Source organism: Chlamydotis macqueenii, chromosome 12 (assembly GCF_036417535.1).
Source record: "Chlamydotis macqueenii isolate bChlMac1 chromosome 12, bChlMac1.mat, whole genome shotgun sequence".
Taxonomy (NCBI): Eukaryota; Metazoa; Chordata; class Aves; order Otidiformes; family Otididae; genus Chlamydotis; species Chlamydotis macqueenii.
The window spans coordinates 22,009,725-22,026,287 of NC_141567.1; the positions used below are offsets into that span (position 1 = coordinate 22,009,725).

A 16,563-nucleotide genomic window follows, 5' to 3' on the forward strand; every position below is an offset into this window, starting at 1 on the left:
CACATTCAGAGTTAGTTCCTTCCTTGCGCTACCTTTTTTAAATGTTACTTTATTTTCCCATAACTTTTTTTTTATAGACATGCTTTCCCTTGCAGCTAACCAGCACTGTCAGGGTAGAAGGTATTAAAGATGACTTGGAGCGGAGCCTTTCTGCAAATCGGTGTCGGAGGTGCCTGATGGATTTGGTGGTGGGTGCACTTATATTTCTGCCTAGGAACGCAAACCAGAGGGGTAGAAATAACGCCGAAGCATCTAAAATACAAATTTTGTGTATATTTTCAAGTGTGTTCGGAAGAAACAAATGAGCACCTAAATAGTGGTAATTTTTCTCATTTCTCTTTTACTTAATGGTTCAATATTGCTTCCAGGAAAAACACACAAAAGGGAAGGAGGAGATTTTTACTCCTGAGTATTGGAGGCTCATTATCACAGAGAGGTGATTAAGAGGACAGAAGTCATTTCATCGCTTTAAAGCTGGGCTTGCTCTGGCAGCGGTAGAATAAGTATCTTCATATCTGCGAGAGTTCAAATATGGAATGTTCTTTTAATTTTCCTATTTGACTTTTAAAAACTTTTCAGATTGTCTTATCTGAAGATACTCTAGCTTGTTTCAGTCTAACTGGAGAATGTCTTGGTTCCCCCCACAGAATCTTTAGAAGTACCCAGACTGCAGCATCCCCACTACTGGAGCTTCAGCACGCTGTAGACATCTCCGACCTTTTTGCCACCTGCTTTTCCTGAACGAATGCTTTCAAGCTTGTTTCTCCTAAAAGGTTTAGATCCCTTTATGGGCCTTTTTACCTAGTACGTGATACTAACGTGAAAGAAATACCAGTTTTAATGGCTAATGTGTTTCTAAGTGTATTAGGATGTGTAACTACAGCAAAATTATGACTTGAAAGGGCCATGACTATGTATGTTTGACATCATACAAACCTCATTAAAAGCCAACTCTCCAGTGCTTTTTTTTTTTTCAGGTGTAACAAAGCACTAATATTGTAGTGTCTGCACTGGAGAAGCAGCACAGGCCTGTTCTTTTCTAGCCCTTGTCTCTTGCTCCATCATCCCGCAGTACCTTCTGACCAAAGCCTTTTTTGAGGAGCAGGGGTAGGATTTGGTTCAGGAAGCTTACAAAGTTCCTACCTTAGAAAGCTGGCCAAAACCAAGGTTGTAGGTGCAGTTCCAGTGACAGTATTTCAAGTCTTCTGTAAATAGACAAGTATTTTCTAAACAAAACCCTAAACATGGAATTCTAGAAACAATCTAGGGAGATGCATGATTTGTGTCAGCCACACACACGTACGTCTGTCTCTCCTTTTTCACCGTGCTTTGGAAAACTGAAAAGGCCACACTGTCATTCGTTCTTTGTCGTTCTTCAGGACACAGTCCGTTTTAACTTTATGCCCCGAAAAATGCTGTCACTGGGTCTCTAGCAATTTATTCTCTCCAGTGGATTATAGCTACTACAAATGTAAAAAACCCAAAACAACAACAAAAAAGCCAAAAACCCAACCATCATTTGAAAAAGCTTGGTGCTCATCGAACTCTTTCAGGGATAGTTATTGCTGAAATTTCCCTCTTCTGTGTGTTCCTGATTTGACTTCCAGATATTGTATTTAGGTGAGTGGTTGTAATGTGTTCTGTGTTTTTTATACAAGAGCTTTAATAAAATAATTATGTTAGGAAACTTAACTATGATGGATAGAAACCTGAAGCATGGAATTACTCCAATTTTAATTTTTTTAACATAGAAGGCGGGAATACTTTTTGTGTTTGAAAAAGCAATTTGCTTCATCAAGCAAAATCCCTTAAAGCACAAACCTTTGTTTTCAGTGCAGAGCTAAAGATTCATTTACATGGAGTTTGTTTCTAAATCTAGAAATATTTCTCCTAATCAAGATGCTACTCCAAGCGGCTTCTGATTTTTTGGTACTCAGGAGGGACAACCACTCTCATTTGAAAAGTAAGTATGCTTTGGTTCCCATCGAATTCAGTCAGCCTTTCTGTATTGAATGTTCCTGTCTGTTGAAAGGAGTGGTATTTATTGAAAACAGCTTTTAAAAGTTAGAAGTTAATATTATGAACGGTTGGCAAAGGTGACTGCATTCAACGTTTGATCACTGTACATTGCTTGCGGAATTGCAGTTCTGCTCAACTTGTCCATTTGTCATGCTTTTCGAGTGAATCTCGCTTTAATCCTGGTAACATCTGTATTTTTTATTCCAATTTCCCTGCAATACCTTGGCGTGGAAAATACGCTTTGCTCCAGGCCTTAGGACTATCTTGCACATTTTTTTTCCATTTAGAGAACATTCAAAACAAATTACGTTCAGAATACAGAATTGTAGAAACGTAATTTTTAATGAATCTTTTGCTTAGTGTTACAAAGTGACAAATGAAATACTCTGATGTACATAGTGATTTCTATTTCAGTATGCACCAACCATAAAATAAAAATAACTGGAGACAATTTCCCTGGAAACGTTCCAGGCCAGGTTGGCCGGGGCTCTGAGCAACCTGATCTGGTTGGAGATGTCCCTGCTCCTGGCAGGGGGGTTGGACTGGGTGGGCTTTGAAGGGCCCTTCCAACTCAAACCATTCTGTGATTCTATGATTCTATAACATTTCTTCACGTAGCTTATATTTTGACACAGGAAACAAGGGGATTGTGTATGTTTGAGTTTATAAACTCAAACTGAAGATGTTTGAGAGTTCTACCGTTTTCATTCCTGCAGTTTCAAATCATGCTGAAATCTGCTACACAGTGATTTAAAAATCTAAAATCTCAGGCCTTACGTGAACAGGTAAAAAACTAGTTTAATGCAAAAGTTTAACTGAACTTAGTTGTGCTAGAATTGTGTGTAGTATACTAAGCATCATTAAAATAGTTAAATTACTAGTAATGCAAGTCAGTACTTTAATTAAAATAGTGACACAGCAAAGCATTTTCCAGTAGGACAAAGTTTTGTGTAGCGTTTTAGGTGACAGTTATTTGCCTTGTCACGTGGTTGTGATGGAGAGCTCACGCATCCTGGGTGTGGAGATTACTTTTAGTTTTTGAATGTCACGAAGTAAAAAGTTCAAACTCTTTGTTAACAATGTTACCTGTTGGGAAATATTTTCTTCTATTAATTATTTAACTAATAACTTCATTAGGAACTAATTTAGGAAAGGCTTAACTAATAGTAGTCACTTCTAATGTTTCAGAGTGTTTAATGGGAAATGAGGCTCCTTTTTTCCCTTACATCCAACAAAATGAAATTTTTCAAAGGCATATGGCAATGATTCTTTCAAATGCTAATATTTTTATTTGTAGTGAGCTGGTGTTTATTACAACTTTAAACAATTTAAAATTGACAGTTGCCATTGGTGAAATTGCTCATTGATCCCTTTGAGAGGAGGCTTACAGATGAACAAAGCACATATTTCAGCTTACCGTTGCATCACAAAAGCTAAACTCCTTTAAGGTATCATCTTCACCGCCTGTGAAACTGTCAGGGTACTCTAAATTTAGTATAGCTATGTATTTTTAAAATATTTTACTAAATCTATGGTATTTTGAATATATTTTGGTGAGTAGTTGGTTTTGTGTTCTTGTTCATTTTCTGTTTTTTCTCCGAAAGCGATCTTCACACCTCACAAATGTTTTCTCTTGGGCTGGATGAAGATGAAGGTTGTCAATGCTTTGAGAACAAAATGTCATTCTAGAAAGAAAACACAGCCTGTAAGCACAACGTCGTTTCCCTTCCTGTGAAAAGCCATTGCACAGAAAAAAAAACCAGCACGTAATCAATATCCATTAAAATCCTGACACAAACTCCCATTTCTCTTGCAGCCAACAAACTTGTGAGGAGCGTTGGGTACCTGAAGACACCAGCATCATTTTTTGTCGGTATAAATGTCAGTTACCCATTTCCTAAGATTTCTGTAGTGGCACATCAGGAGTAACTGGCTTGTGCCAGGTTATCGACACAGCTGTATTGGACAGGAGTTTTCTGGTTAGAAAAATGAGTGTACCTGTCGTAATCCTTTCACAGCCTTCATACTTTGTCGGTACAAAAATCTGTATTTAAACAGAGTGCTCTAATTTGCAATGTATATTATGTTTTAATTTGCTTTGGCAGCTAGGTCAGTACTGATTTGGGATCATCAATTTTAAAAGAGCAGATTTACAGATTTTTTTTTTTTTTCTTCTAATGGCCTAATGCTAGGAGGTGAAAATACCTACAAAATACATTTTCATGGGGACAAAACCCAAGAAGATATGATCCCTCCTCCGCCCTCCAGCACACACAGATTATCTTATGACAATGTCTCTTTACATTGTCTAATTTTTTTTTTGTGTCGGTGTCAAGGAGATGCAGCTCTGCCAATAGGTGTTGTTCCACAGGAAGTCTGCGGTAGTTGTAACTGGTGCTGGTACCAAAGAGGCTGTAGCAAGGAAAAATCGCCTTCGAAGACTGAACCACAGTTAACGAGGTAAGACATGCTTTTCTCATTAACCTTACTGGAACTGCCCAGCTAAAACTCCTCAAAGGATTAAAGCAGTGGGAATCACTACAAGTTTTGTTATTCTGTTTCCTGGCTGAAGTTTCTCTGTGCGAATAAGCAGTTTCAAAAGTGTTGTTAGCATTGCTGTACGTAGAGAACAAGGCCACTCAGACTTGGTGATCCAGTTTCAAAGCAATCAGCAGAGGAAAAAGAAAAAAAGAACACCCACCTCCCCCCCCCCCCCAAAAAAAAAACCCAAACCAGCAAACAAACACATCAGAACAAAGAAACAGACTTCAGTGTGCATTCACAATCTTTTTTTTTCCTCCAGAAAACTGCACTCTGATGCTACTTCAGAGTTCAGCTGACAAAATGGACATCACTGACTGCATACTATAGAAAAAAAGCACAACCAGAGTGCAAAAATTACTGTCAAATACCAGTGAAAGTGTGGTACGTAGGAGTACAGCCAGTCTTTTTGTTTTCCAGGACTGCTCGCATCCTGTTTGCCCACTACAGAAATTTCCAAATGCCTGCAGTTGAAACATTGCTTCCACAGTTTATCACCCCAGGAGCCTCTCACACAGCCCGCACAGCGCAGTAATTCATGATCAACTATCAGACACCAGACTGGCTCTTAAATGAACGAGACCAAAACAAAGGAATTTTATGATAAAACCCTTAACTTCAATGAATAATCAGATGACTGTGCAGTTCTGCATGTGATCCTTCTCATGAGGACTTTCAAGAATGCTGATGCTGAGTTTCTCTATGAAGTAGGTATTGAAAGCCAAATAATTAAGATTTGGCATATATTTTGTAAGTAGGAATTTGAGCTTTTCATAGTCTTAATGTTGAAGTCAATATTTGTATTGGGTAGTATCTTGTTTCTTTGAAATTAGGTGTGATCCTTTTGGAGTGAAATAATCACATTCTAAAAATAAGTAACAAGTTGTCGTCAGTTCTTGTCATTAATTGTGTCGAAAAATTGCCCTGCAGAACTTGTTAAAATTCTGCCTTTGTTCTGTGTGCTGACTCCTCCTCTATTCCCACGTATCGACAGAATCACCCAACGTTACTGTGCCTTAAACTCAGATGAGCGGCCGTGGTGAGCCAGAACGTTTCCCACTATTCATTTCTGACTTGAGAAAAAAGAAATTCTGTAAGTCACTTAAAAATCATGCAGCCTGATCTGATGGAAGGGGAGAGGGGAAAGCCAGAAGTTGTACCTGTGTAAATTCACCCTTGGTGTGAGTGCTGGGACTCGGATGCTTGTGTTGGAGCTAGGATAACCCGTGTGCCAAACACCTGTGGGGTTACTAGAGAGAAACAGTGGCTTCACAACACTTACTTCTGCTGTGTTTCCCCTGCTTTCACTCTTATTGTCTTCACTATAAGTCCCGGTCGACGGGTGCCTTTTGTCCATGGTATTATGGTTTGAACTGTGTCCCAGATATTTTCCCAAACTGCGGTTCCTTCCCATTTGAACTTGATCATTATTAGCTCACCAATATCAGTGTCCAGGGTGATGAGAAAAGAGCTGGTTTTATTCCCATTAATACCTTCAACGCTGCAGAAAACAAAACCAGAATAACGCTGTCTTAATTATTATGGATACGAACTGAAGAGCACAGGATACTTAATGTTCAGGGAAACTTCCAAGATTACGATGTTTGTTTTGTAGAATTTTTTAAATGCAAAAAATTTTAAAAGTTTGTGACTTTGAGGGGAGACAGGTGAAGAGAGGACAATTTCCAGTTCATCTTCACTGAGCTGTCCTAAACCATTTCACTCTCGGCAAGATTACGCACGTGGTGCGGTATTACAAGCTGGCGCCTTGTCTCTCACTTGTGCAGTGACACGTCGTAGCAATACTCACAGCGTGACGGGCAGGTTTTTAGCATCCTCCTTAGTGCCCGTCAGAGAGATGGTAAAAGTTGGCTCTATCTGCTTGCCTTGGACTTCATTCACGAAGTGGATCTTGAACTGATAATGGTAGACTGGAGAAAGGAACAGTTTGCAAAGTGGACAAAATTAATGGTCAAAGAAGCAATAGATTTCTCAGGCAAAAGAATTTTTCCTTTCAGAGCAGAAACATGATTGGTATTCCATTTTACTTTTAAAACAAATTTGTTGCAATTAAAACATCATCATTTTTTTTCTGATTGTTGCTGTGCTCTGCGATCCTGTAGGGTTTGGGGCCCTGCTGCTCTATTTAAAAGGAGGAAGAAAAAAGGTAACCTGGGCTGAGTTCCCTTTGTAGGATAAAACATGCTTCCGTGGGAAACATGCCAGCTTTTCGGAAGCTCAGTTGTTTGTACTTCCAGCAAACCCTCTATCTAATCACCAGACCAATCCTCATGACTGGACATGACTACAGATGTATGACACAGATTGAAGACCTTGCACAATGTGGTCAGGCGGCTTCTCCGATCGGCTAGAAAATTGCCCTGGAAAACAGATGACTCGCCAGTTTTCCTGGACCGCATAATGACACATTGTGCCTAATGCGCATCCGTTAACAATATCACTTTGTTCAAGCACATTGCTATAAAAGATGTCATTAATACTTCGAGATTTGGTGGGTTTCTGGAAGAACAGTGTTTAGGAAAGCCTCTGAACTCAATATTGCCAGAATGAAGAATGCCTAAGAACTCATCAGTGAGCAGTCTGACGTTTAGTAAGTAATGAAAAACAAAACAAAACCAAAGCCCATGCAGTTAGAGGCCATATGCAGGCGGATATTGTCAGTGAGATTTGAGTGTCCTGATCTGTCTGGTGATTCTCCCAGCCACCTTCTCGACAAAGTGATAGGTGTAGGTGTTCATTAAGAAAGTCCTGAGTAATTTCCATTAAGAGTATTTGGAAGAATTAGTCATGTTGTATATGTCCGTGCAATCTAGTCAAGCTACACATGGAAAACTGTCCTGGTAAATGTTATTGCAGCCTAGTTTTTGGGTAGAAAGATGCTCTTTCCTCAATCCCCCTCCTCACCCACTTCAGGCTTCGCTATACCCGAGAACGGCTCCACCACTCTGCTAAGGGAGGAATCTTTTTATGTATATGCACAGGTAGGTTTTTTTTTGTTGTTATGTGCAGCTCTGAGTGTTCACAATGGAAGGTATTTGCTAGAAAAACGATATTTTTGTTGTTTCATAGTGACTGTACGTTAGTGAACAATATATTTTCTTTTGCGAAGGTGTCACTCAGTAGAAGACAAAATAGCTGATTTTTTTCTGCAAACCTCATGAGGAGAAAGCAGGCAGAGAGGCTTTTTTACAGATCACTTTTATTACTATCCTGTCTTTCCCTGAGTTTTCCCTCTGTAAAAACTGTTTGTTCTATTCTATGTTCTGCTAAAGCCTAGGCTTTTGCTGTAGTTATGATGCTCACTTTAAGGAAAAAGGTGAGCGTATTCATATAAAAATCTCTGACTCAGGGTCCCATCACAGCAGTATTAGAAATGTTAACTTCTTTTAACAATTATTTTTTGTTTGAACTGGCTTAACAAACACTCCAGAATATAATGCCATTAACTTGAAATGTCAGATTTCATGAAGATGCAGAGGATTGTGAAGTGTAATGCTGAGTTTGAAATTTCTTCTGTTTGGGCTTCTCACATGATCTTCAAACATTTTTTTTTTTTTTTAAGAGCATTACAAAGATGACTTTGTACGCACCCTCCCACAGTTGCCGCCTTGTTTGGGAACTTTTGTGAAAGGAAAGCATTGTCTAGGGCACTGATATCTGCGTATGCATCGGGGACGGTTTTTTGAAGCAAAACCAGTTCCAAGCATAAAAATGCAATGTGTTTCAAATTGAAATCAAAGCCAGTAAGACAGATATTTTACCACAAGCTGAAACTGTCTCCGTGTCCAGAGAAGAACCCAACACAGGGATCACGTTTCTGTGCCCAAGTGAGGTGGTGGCAGATGCCGCGTCCTCAGAGCAATTCGCTTTCCTGCTTCTGACAGCGACCTGACTGTACTGTAGCAGAATTACATTGGGAACTAGACACGGCCTCTAGAATTTTGAAATCTACTTCAGGTGGCCTCCTGAGGCTTTTTAAAAAGTATAGGAAGAGATCCAGCAGCTCTGAGTACCAGTCAGGGCTGAGCAGACCCCTCTGGAGTCATCACCGTGTACTTTAGAGCTGCGTTAGTGGAAGGCTTCCAAAATTATTTTTAAAATACCTGAATTTTTCAAAAATCTGATATTGCAGTTGAGTACTGGGCACTGTGGGGAAACAAGATGTGTAATGCAAACGGCATTTTTAAACATTTCTCCTTGGGAGTGGAAAGCCCTTGAGCATCCATGCCAGGGCCACGCGCCAAAGGTCCCTGCACCGAAAGTCACTTGGAAGAAGCGTGTCCCTGCCATTCATCCCCCACAGTCCTGCTTGTTCTCGCTTTAAAATGCATGTCCGTTGTCTCGTGGGCCCTCTGATAGCCGAGCCGCGAGCAGCCCACAGCCAGGCCCGGGCCATTTTGTAACGGAGACTGGCAGATAGGCCCCGCTTCCCTGTTAGACTGCTGCCCCTCTTTCTGGTAATAACGTGCAAGAAACCACATTGATTGTCTCCTGAGCTTAGAAGATTGTTACTTTGTGCTCTCGATAAAGTACTGTAATGGAGATAAAGCTAGAGTACCAATCACTTTATTTCAGTGCTACAGTTCTGCCCTGTAAAAGTTGTGCTATTCTGTTGTCTATCTATTGTTTGAACAGTAATAATTTATATATCATCTTGTAGGCTAATTGCAGATAAAATTTGGGCAGACTTGGAACAGGAGGCTTTACAGGCCTCCCAGAGCAATTATGCTGCTTTTTTGGCTTGGCTGTACGCCTGCATAAGTTATAACAAACTCGCACAGGCCAGTTCTAGGAAAATCCTGCAGACCCGGCCCCGAAGCATCCCTGAGGCCTCGGATCCACGGTTAGCCTGTGGCAGGCTTTTTTCCCCACAGAAATACTGAGAGTCAGGATCCTGATGAAAGGGCATCAAGATGGCCTACTGGGATTCTCAGTAAATTGATTATTCCCTGAGTTTTTGTAAGCTTTACTAAATGAGTAAACAGGATCTGAGCTTGGGCTCATTCTGACATGTTATGATCAATTTGGAGACTGTAACGGGTGTTCCCACAAACCTTTGAAAGGCATATGTGCTCTTGTTTTCAAAAAGAGTCGCCTGCTTTTTGGGAGCCTTTCCTCCCTGATGTTGTAGCCCAGCGTGTTGCAGCGGTTCTTTCTACAGCTGAGGCACATTCCTTTGTTGAAAGTGTTGATGTCGTTGCACCAGTACGCTGTGCTTTGCTTATCCTGGTGAAGCAGAGAGTCGATGAACAAGTGAACTGACCTCTCATGGGCACATTTCACCGTTTGGGTGATGCCTGAAAAAATGCAAACAGGAAAATTTGGCATGCCTTTTTCCTCTTCACCATTTCAACTGCAGATTAGTACAGTAACCAACTATAAACATGTTATTGTTCCCCTCTCCACCCCCTTTACTACTAAAACATCATGATTTTGCCTCGGAAATCATACACTGTAGCAACTTTACTTTTAGGACCACCCAAATAGTCTGGCTGAAACCACATGATAATAAAATGGAATACTTTGCTGCTTGAACTTCTCTAGCTCGACCGGTTAAGACTGTGAATATGAACCTTTATTTCATTTTCCTGGCTGTTTTGGTCAATAGGAGGTTATATGCAGTCTTTCAGATCCTGCCACATTAAAGATGGCAGTCTCCTTCTGGATGGTTGAACACTGTTGTCTTTTGTATGCTGTTCTGGTTTTGTTTAGTGAGGGGGGGCCTAAGGTGGCAGCTGCTGTAGGAAACTGCTCAAAGTTGCTCCCCTTTGTCCGGTGGACTCGGCCGGGCCTAGGGCGGACCCGCTGCTGGCCAGGGCCGAGCCAATTGGTAGCAGAATGTTCCCTGATAACGCCTCTGCAATAACATGTTTAAGAAGGGGAAAACAGAAAAAAGAGGGAAGAGAAAATATGAAGCAGGGGCAGAGAGGGCGAGGCACGAGCCTTGTGGGCCTTGCAGGCCTCACCCTCTGGCCTCCCGCCGTGCGGCGACTGGGCCCAACTCGGCCCGGCCTGGCTGCAAGGAATGGAGAGGAGATGAGATGTGAATAAGATGTAAAAAGGATCCTGAGAGGCGTCTGGATGTACTTTTCCCCAAGTTGAGTCTGTTTTGCCCGTGACGGTAACTTTAAGGATTTCTCCCTGTCCTTATCTCAAACCTCGAGCCGTTTTTCCTTATATCATCCCCCCCTGTTCTCTCGGAGGGTGGGGGGAGCGAGAGAAAGACTGTGCAGTCTGGTCCCGATCAGGGCTGAACTACAACAGATGCCTACGCAGTAATGCTGTATTTTGTCCCTGTCAGAGCGACAAACTCTCATGATGAATTGAATTTTATTTGCAGCTACTACTGAGGAAAAGGAGCAAAAAAAGTATTAAGTATATTAAAATTATTAAATATATAGATCTACTTTCACAAAAAGTTAAAAATCTTTCTTCTTTAAGTGTCATCAAATTACAAAAGTTCTTTTGTGTAATTGGGATATATCACGATGTGCTGTTTTTATGTCTTCGCTGATAAGCTTTCTAGCTGATGCTTGATTTCAAATTTGTCAGGAATTATCTGCTAACAAAGTAAAGCCTACTTTTAGGTAGTGTGACGGTAGTTGACTGTGTTGGGTTTGTGTAGTGGAGCGGGGGGGCCAAGGTGGCAGCTCCTGCAAGAAGCTGCTGGAAGTTTCCCCTTTGTCCGGTGGACTCGGCCGGGCCTAGGGCGGACCCGCTGCTGGCCAGGGCCGAGCCAATTGGTAGCAGAATGTTCCCTGATAATGCCTCTGCCATAACATATTTAAGAAGAGGAACATTTTTTTTTTTAAAAAGGGGTGAAGAAGCAGAAGCAGGGGCAGAGAGGGGGAGGCGCGAGCCTTGTGGGCCTTGCAGGCCTCACCCTCTGGCCTCCCGCCGGGCGGTGACTGGGCCCAACTCGGCCCGGCTGAGAGAAGTGGAGAGGAGATGAGATGTGAAGGGAACCTGAGAGGCGTCTGCCAGCCCGTTGTGAAGGATTTCTGTGAGAGGAACGGCTGCAGACACCAACGGCAGTGAAGAAGGAAGAGTAAAGTCACTGCCAGTAGAGATCCCCCTGCAGCCTGGGGAGCCCACAGAGGAGCAGAGATCCCCCTGCAGCCCGGGGAGCCCACGGAGGAGCAGAGATCCCCCTGCAGCCTGGGGAGCCCACGGAGGAGCAGAGATCCCCCTGCAGCCCGGGGAGGTCCACGGAGGGGCAGAGATCCCCCTGCAGCCCGGGGAGGACCCCACGCCGGAGCAGGTGGAAGCTTGAAGGAGGCTGTGGCCCGTGGAGGCCTCGCTGGGGCAGCCGTTCTGGAGGGGCTGCACCCCGTGGAAGAGATGACCCACGCCGGAGCAGTTTCACAAAGGACTGTGGCCCGTGGGAGGGACCCCACGCTGGAGCAGGGGAGGAATGCGAGGAGTTCTTTCCCCGAGGAGGAAGGAGGGGCGCAAAGCGACAAGTGATGAACTGACCGTAACCCTCATCGCCCCTGTGCTGCTCTGGGGAGAAGGAGGTAGAGATACTTGAAGTTAAGCCTGGGAAGAGGGAGGGGTGGGGGCAAATATTTTTGCAATGCAGTATGCTGGGTGTACTGTACTCTTTTGGGGTTTTTCAGTGAACAGTTCTGGTTGTGACTGTGCATCAGTACCTTTTTTTTTCGGTGTGTTGCATCAGTTTCTCTGTACATTTATGTTTAGGTACATTGGAAAGAAGCTTCTATATATAAAACCTAAAATGGAACACTGGCTGGCAGGTCCTAGAGAGAGCATCATCTGCGCAGCTGAAGGACGGGGAGCTGGGGAAAGGTGAACTAAGGAGGTGAGTCGTACAGCCCTGTGTTTTATTTGATTTGAAGTAATTAATTGCACACTAGATGGATCTGCCTTAATTAGAATAAGTTTTCTCATTTCCTCTACTGCTAAAGCAAATACCTTTTGAAATTATTCAGAAGTGCGTGACAGCAGGATGCTCGTGGCCTCATTTTCAGAAGTGCTAGGCAGCCAGGTTCCTTACTGGAGTCAGTAAGAACAGTTTGAACTCAATACCTGTAAAAATCAGCTAACCTATTTCTAGAAAAGAAATTTCCTTGCATATCATGAGAGATTATACTCCCATTAGACGCTGTTTAAGACCACAGAAATATGTAAAAGTTTCCCAGAGAATGCGGCTTCCTGTTTTGCGCCGTCGGTTCTTACCGGTGATCCCGTATTGTGCAATGTGGTTATACACGTGCATGATGTGACAGCCAGGCTGGAAGGTGCCTCCGTTGGGATAAAAGTCAAAATGAGCCACGGGCTGCTTGATGCCAACGCTGAGACCCATGTGCTGCTTGGTGAAAGTATGAATTGCATCTACAAAGTTTGCATCATCTGGAGATAAACGGTCTGTTGGTGACATTCCTTCAAACAAGGGACCGGCAGGGTCAAGGCCTGCAATAAATGCAAATAATCCAGTGGTGATGCGGTGCAGATGGGCTGTTCTTTTACTGTGATGAGAAAAGCCTGTGATAAATATTTAAAACCAGGCAGCCCCCGGCCGTTACAAGGTCTTTCACTGATAGAAACAATGCTGGGAACGCTGGTCCTGCAGAGGGTACGTGGTTAGACCAAAATGTAAAGTAAACACGGGCGCTGTAATACACAGTAGCTGCTGCATGCACAAGGACACGGGCCCAGAGATAGAGGTGTTTGTTGTAGACAAACCGTGCTTGCCACTGCTTTGTCACTTGAGAGATGTTTACTTAATTTTGTTCTTTCATACTCCAGAGGTCATGCATTTCAGAGGCCCTTTAAAAGACACCAGTCCCACAACAAGGTTGACTTTTAGCCCACATTTTGGACCTGGAACTTTATAAAGCTTCACATAAATGAGCCATATGGCTGCTAGATGTTCTTCATAATAATTGTTCAGCTTTGGAAGTCTTCAAGGCAAATTATTACAGTATTCAGAAAAATTATTTTCCCCTTAGGGAGTCTTGCTGAATTGCAGTTTGCTAGACATTTTTGTGTGGTGCTCTTCTTTGTCGGGGACTGATTTATGGAAAAGAACTGCCAGTGTAGTTTAAAGCTGTAGTTTAAAGTTTTGAGGACAAGCCTCTAAATTTGAGATTCTTCAGTTGGTATTATGGACTACAGTAGCTGCATAGATGTAGCTGGACAAGACTAATAACACAGGCTACACGTAGGGACGTCACCCTGAAGGCATACATTTTCTTTTATTTTTAACAGCTTTTATCACTATGAATTTTTGGAGCTTATAGTTACAAGTCTGAATCATTTTTGCTGAAGAATGCATGTAGCTGTTACAGTAAATACTGTGTTTTCATGGTTCTTACTTATCCATTATTGAGATTCGATTATTAATATGGCTTGAACAAAGTGTGGGCCTCGTGTAAAATGCACTTCTGTTTTGGTTTGGAGATTTTTTTTTTTTTTTAAGCTATCGCTGTGCATTAGATGTGGAAACGTACAAAGTGTATCAATAGCCTTATAAATGTATTTTCATTACACTCCTAATGAGTGCAGTTACAAAACATTACCGACGGTTCAGAATGCCACTAGTCAAAACAATGAAGTGCCAGGTTAACTTTGTTAATTTTAAGCGCTATTGGGGATACTCTGATCTTGTAAAATGCAACCCAGCACTACCATTTCTGCCACAGGAAAACTGACTTCAATTCACCGTATGAGCAGTGTATCACAGTCGAAAGCTCCAGCATAGTTAGACTGTTTCTTCAGCATCATTTTCTTTTCAAAATGATTTGCTAACAATGACCAGTGTATTTGAATGGCTTTGGGTCAAGACAGTGACCCAATAATGCTAGTGGCTAATGTTTAGTTTAAGGCCATACTGGGATACAAGATAAATTCAAGCAACACGCAACTTGAATCTTTGGTTTGTGATTTGTAGTCTCCACGCTTGTATACTCTGTAGGTCACAATTTGGACTGGGGTAGGAAAGATCAAAGCTAGAAATACTGTGATACTTCATTTTGAAAAGTGTTTTTGTTAAATTTTCTAAATCTAATTTCTAAACCAATGGGATGAAGCTTCTAAACTGTGGCAAATATTGCTATTCAACAGCTAGCTATTGCTATGACATTGGTATGTCAAGCATCTGTGTAACTTAAATCATTGACTGTTGCATTTCTTAAAGTTACAAGCCTTTTACCTGTAATTCTTCCAATCTTGTTCGTACCACTGATATAACTGCCAGCAAATCCCGAAACATGAGCTCCTAGGCTGTACCCAATTAGATGCACATTGCTTCTGGAAAATTGAATGCTTTCCTGGAAGACAGCAGCAGCTTGATTTAGAGGCAGAAAATATGAAAAGTAAACAGTGAAATACTTCCTACAAGCTAGGAATGCCATGAATTACAACACAATACATGTGTGTGTTGATGATGGAGGTCAGATGAGGTGCATGGATCACGCACTAAATTTATTCGCTGGCTGACTGCTCTTCCTTGCCTCCTGTCATGCAGCAGGAAAATGCCACACATTTGGGCACTGCTTCTTAGGTGCTGTGCTCAGGACAAGCATCAGCACAGACGGCAGGATTTTTGTTGCGGGTGATGCACGTGTGCATTGCCCTTTGTCTGCCGCACTGGACGCCCCTGTGACTATACAGTGGATATCTGTTCTTTAACTCCAGTGTAAAGCCTGGCTTTATTTCTAGAATGTGCCTGGCTTTTTTGCCTGAGATACCAGCACAAGCTAAACTAGAAGCCAAAGTATCAAAGCATTGATCGGACACGCTAAGTGGTACAGCGATGACATTTCTGGGACTGATGTGTACAAAACTGGCTATCTGATCTGACACAAAGCTGTTGAGGCAGAATTAGCCTCAGGCCCTTCTTTCTCCCTAATCAATACTGTGTAGGTCTAAGCATTTCACCTGAGCTGCGCATTTCAAATACCGGCCTGCCTGTGAGCAGGCAGAAGCATAGCAGAAAGACAGTTATGGGAGCTGGAATGAAAAGGTTTTTAACTGTTAAACTCGGGAGGCGTGCTTCTCAACAGGAGGAGGGTTTACTGCTTGAACATGCTCCATTGGATGATGTGTAAATTTATGGTTTGTTTAAATCCTGGAACATATCATGGTACAGGAGAAGCTACCTACAATGCTGGAACAAGGAGCTATTTATTCAAGCCTTGATTTGTTTGCTGACACTGGAGAAATCACAGGCTGTCTTTATTGTTGACAGTGTGATGTGCCCTCCTGGGAACTGAACAAAGTCCGCCGTTTGATTCATTCAATAATTAAACAGCCTCAAAATATGACTTTAGGCTCCAGCAACTTTACATTTGCCCAAGAGGTAAGCTTTCTTGTAACGTCACAGTGAAAAACAGTGACTCTGGCTCTTCTGCCTTCTTTGTTGTGCCTGTTGTCCCTAACTGGGCATGGTATCTAACAGTTTCTTCTAGCCCTGCCGTTCCTGGTGGAAGCAGCTTAGCCCTTCAAAGGTGTTTGCTGCTAATCTTTCAGCTTTGCAGCGTATTTCCCCTCCACCGTCAGTAAATGGGTCTTTTCCAGAGAAACGCTTGTTGATCTGGGAGCTCTTACCTCCAGCCATTCCAGGAAGTCCGCTATCTCCTGTCCGATGTAGCGTGTATTCTGTACAGCAATGGGATAGTGCTGGTGAGCAAATGTAAGCCAGTCTGCGATGAGCACGTTAATTTGTTTACGCTGAGACTTCAGAGCTGCTGCCATTTTCCAAATCCAGTCTTCTAAGATCCCATCCACCTGTTTTTATTTAAAAAAAAAAAAGAAAAAGACATTCTTAAGGGAAAGCAGTCTCTGCCAAATATTTATTGTGAAAAGCTCAAGAAACAAAAAAATGTGACATAAACAAGGAGGGCTTAATGCTGATAACTGGATTTTAGGGGCTTCAGCATGCTTCAGTGCTGAGAATCTCTGGGGTTTGGTGGACAAAAAAATTAAGGATCAGTATAAGAACAATATAATAATTTATAT

General features: G+C 42.2%; 1 protein-coding gene across 1 annotated transcript in view; it reads right to left on the minus strand.

The window, feature by feature from the left end:
- Positions 1-2,342: 2,342 nt before the first annotated feature.
- Positions 2,343-16,563, minus strand: part of LIPC (lipase C, hepatic type) — a 60,077-nt gene continuing 45,856 nt past the window's right edge. Inside the window, exons 3-9 of the mRNA XM_086757683.1 lie at positions 16,153-16,332; positions 14,756-14,873; positions 12,781-13,014; positions 9,636-9,878; positions 6,371-6,491; positions 5,843-6,061; positions 2,343-3,704 (exon numbers count right to left, since the gene is read on the minus strand). Of these exons, the coding sequence (XP_086613809.1) occupies positions 3,599-3,704; positions 5,843-6,061; positions 6,371-6,491; positions 9,636-9,878; positions 12,781-13,014; positions 14,756-14,873; positions 16,153-16,332 (1,221 nt within the window). The 3' untranslated portion in view covers positions 2,343-3,598. The remainder of the gene's footprint in view (positions 3,705-5,842; positions 6,062-6,370; positions 6,492-9,635; positions 9,879-12,780; positions 13,015-14,755; positions 14,874-16,152; positions 16,333-16,563) is intronic.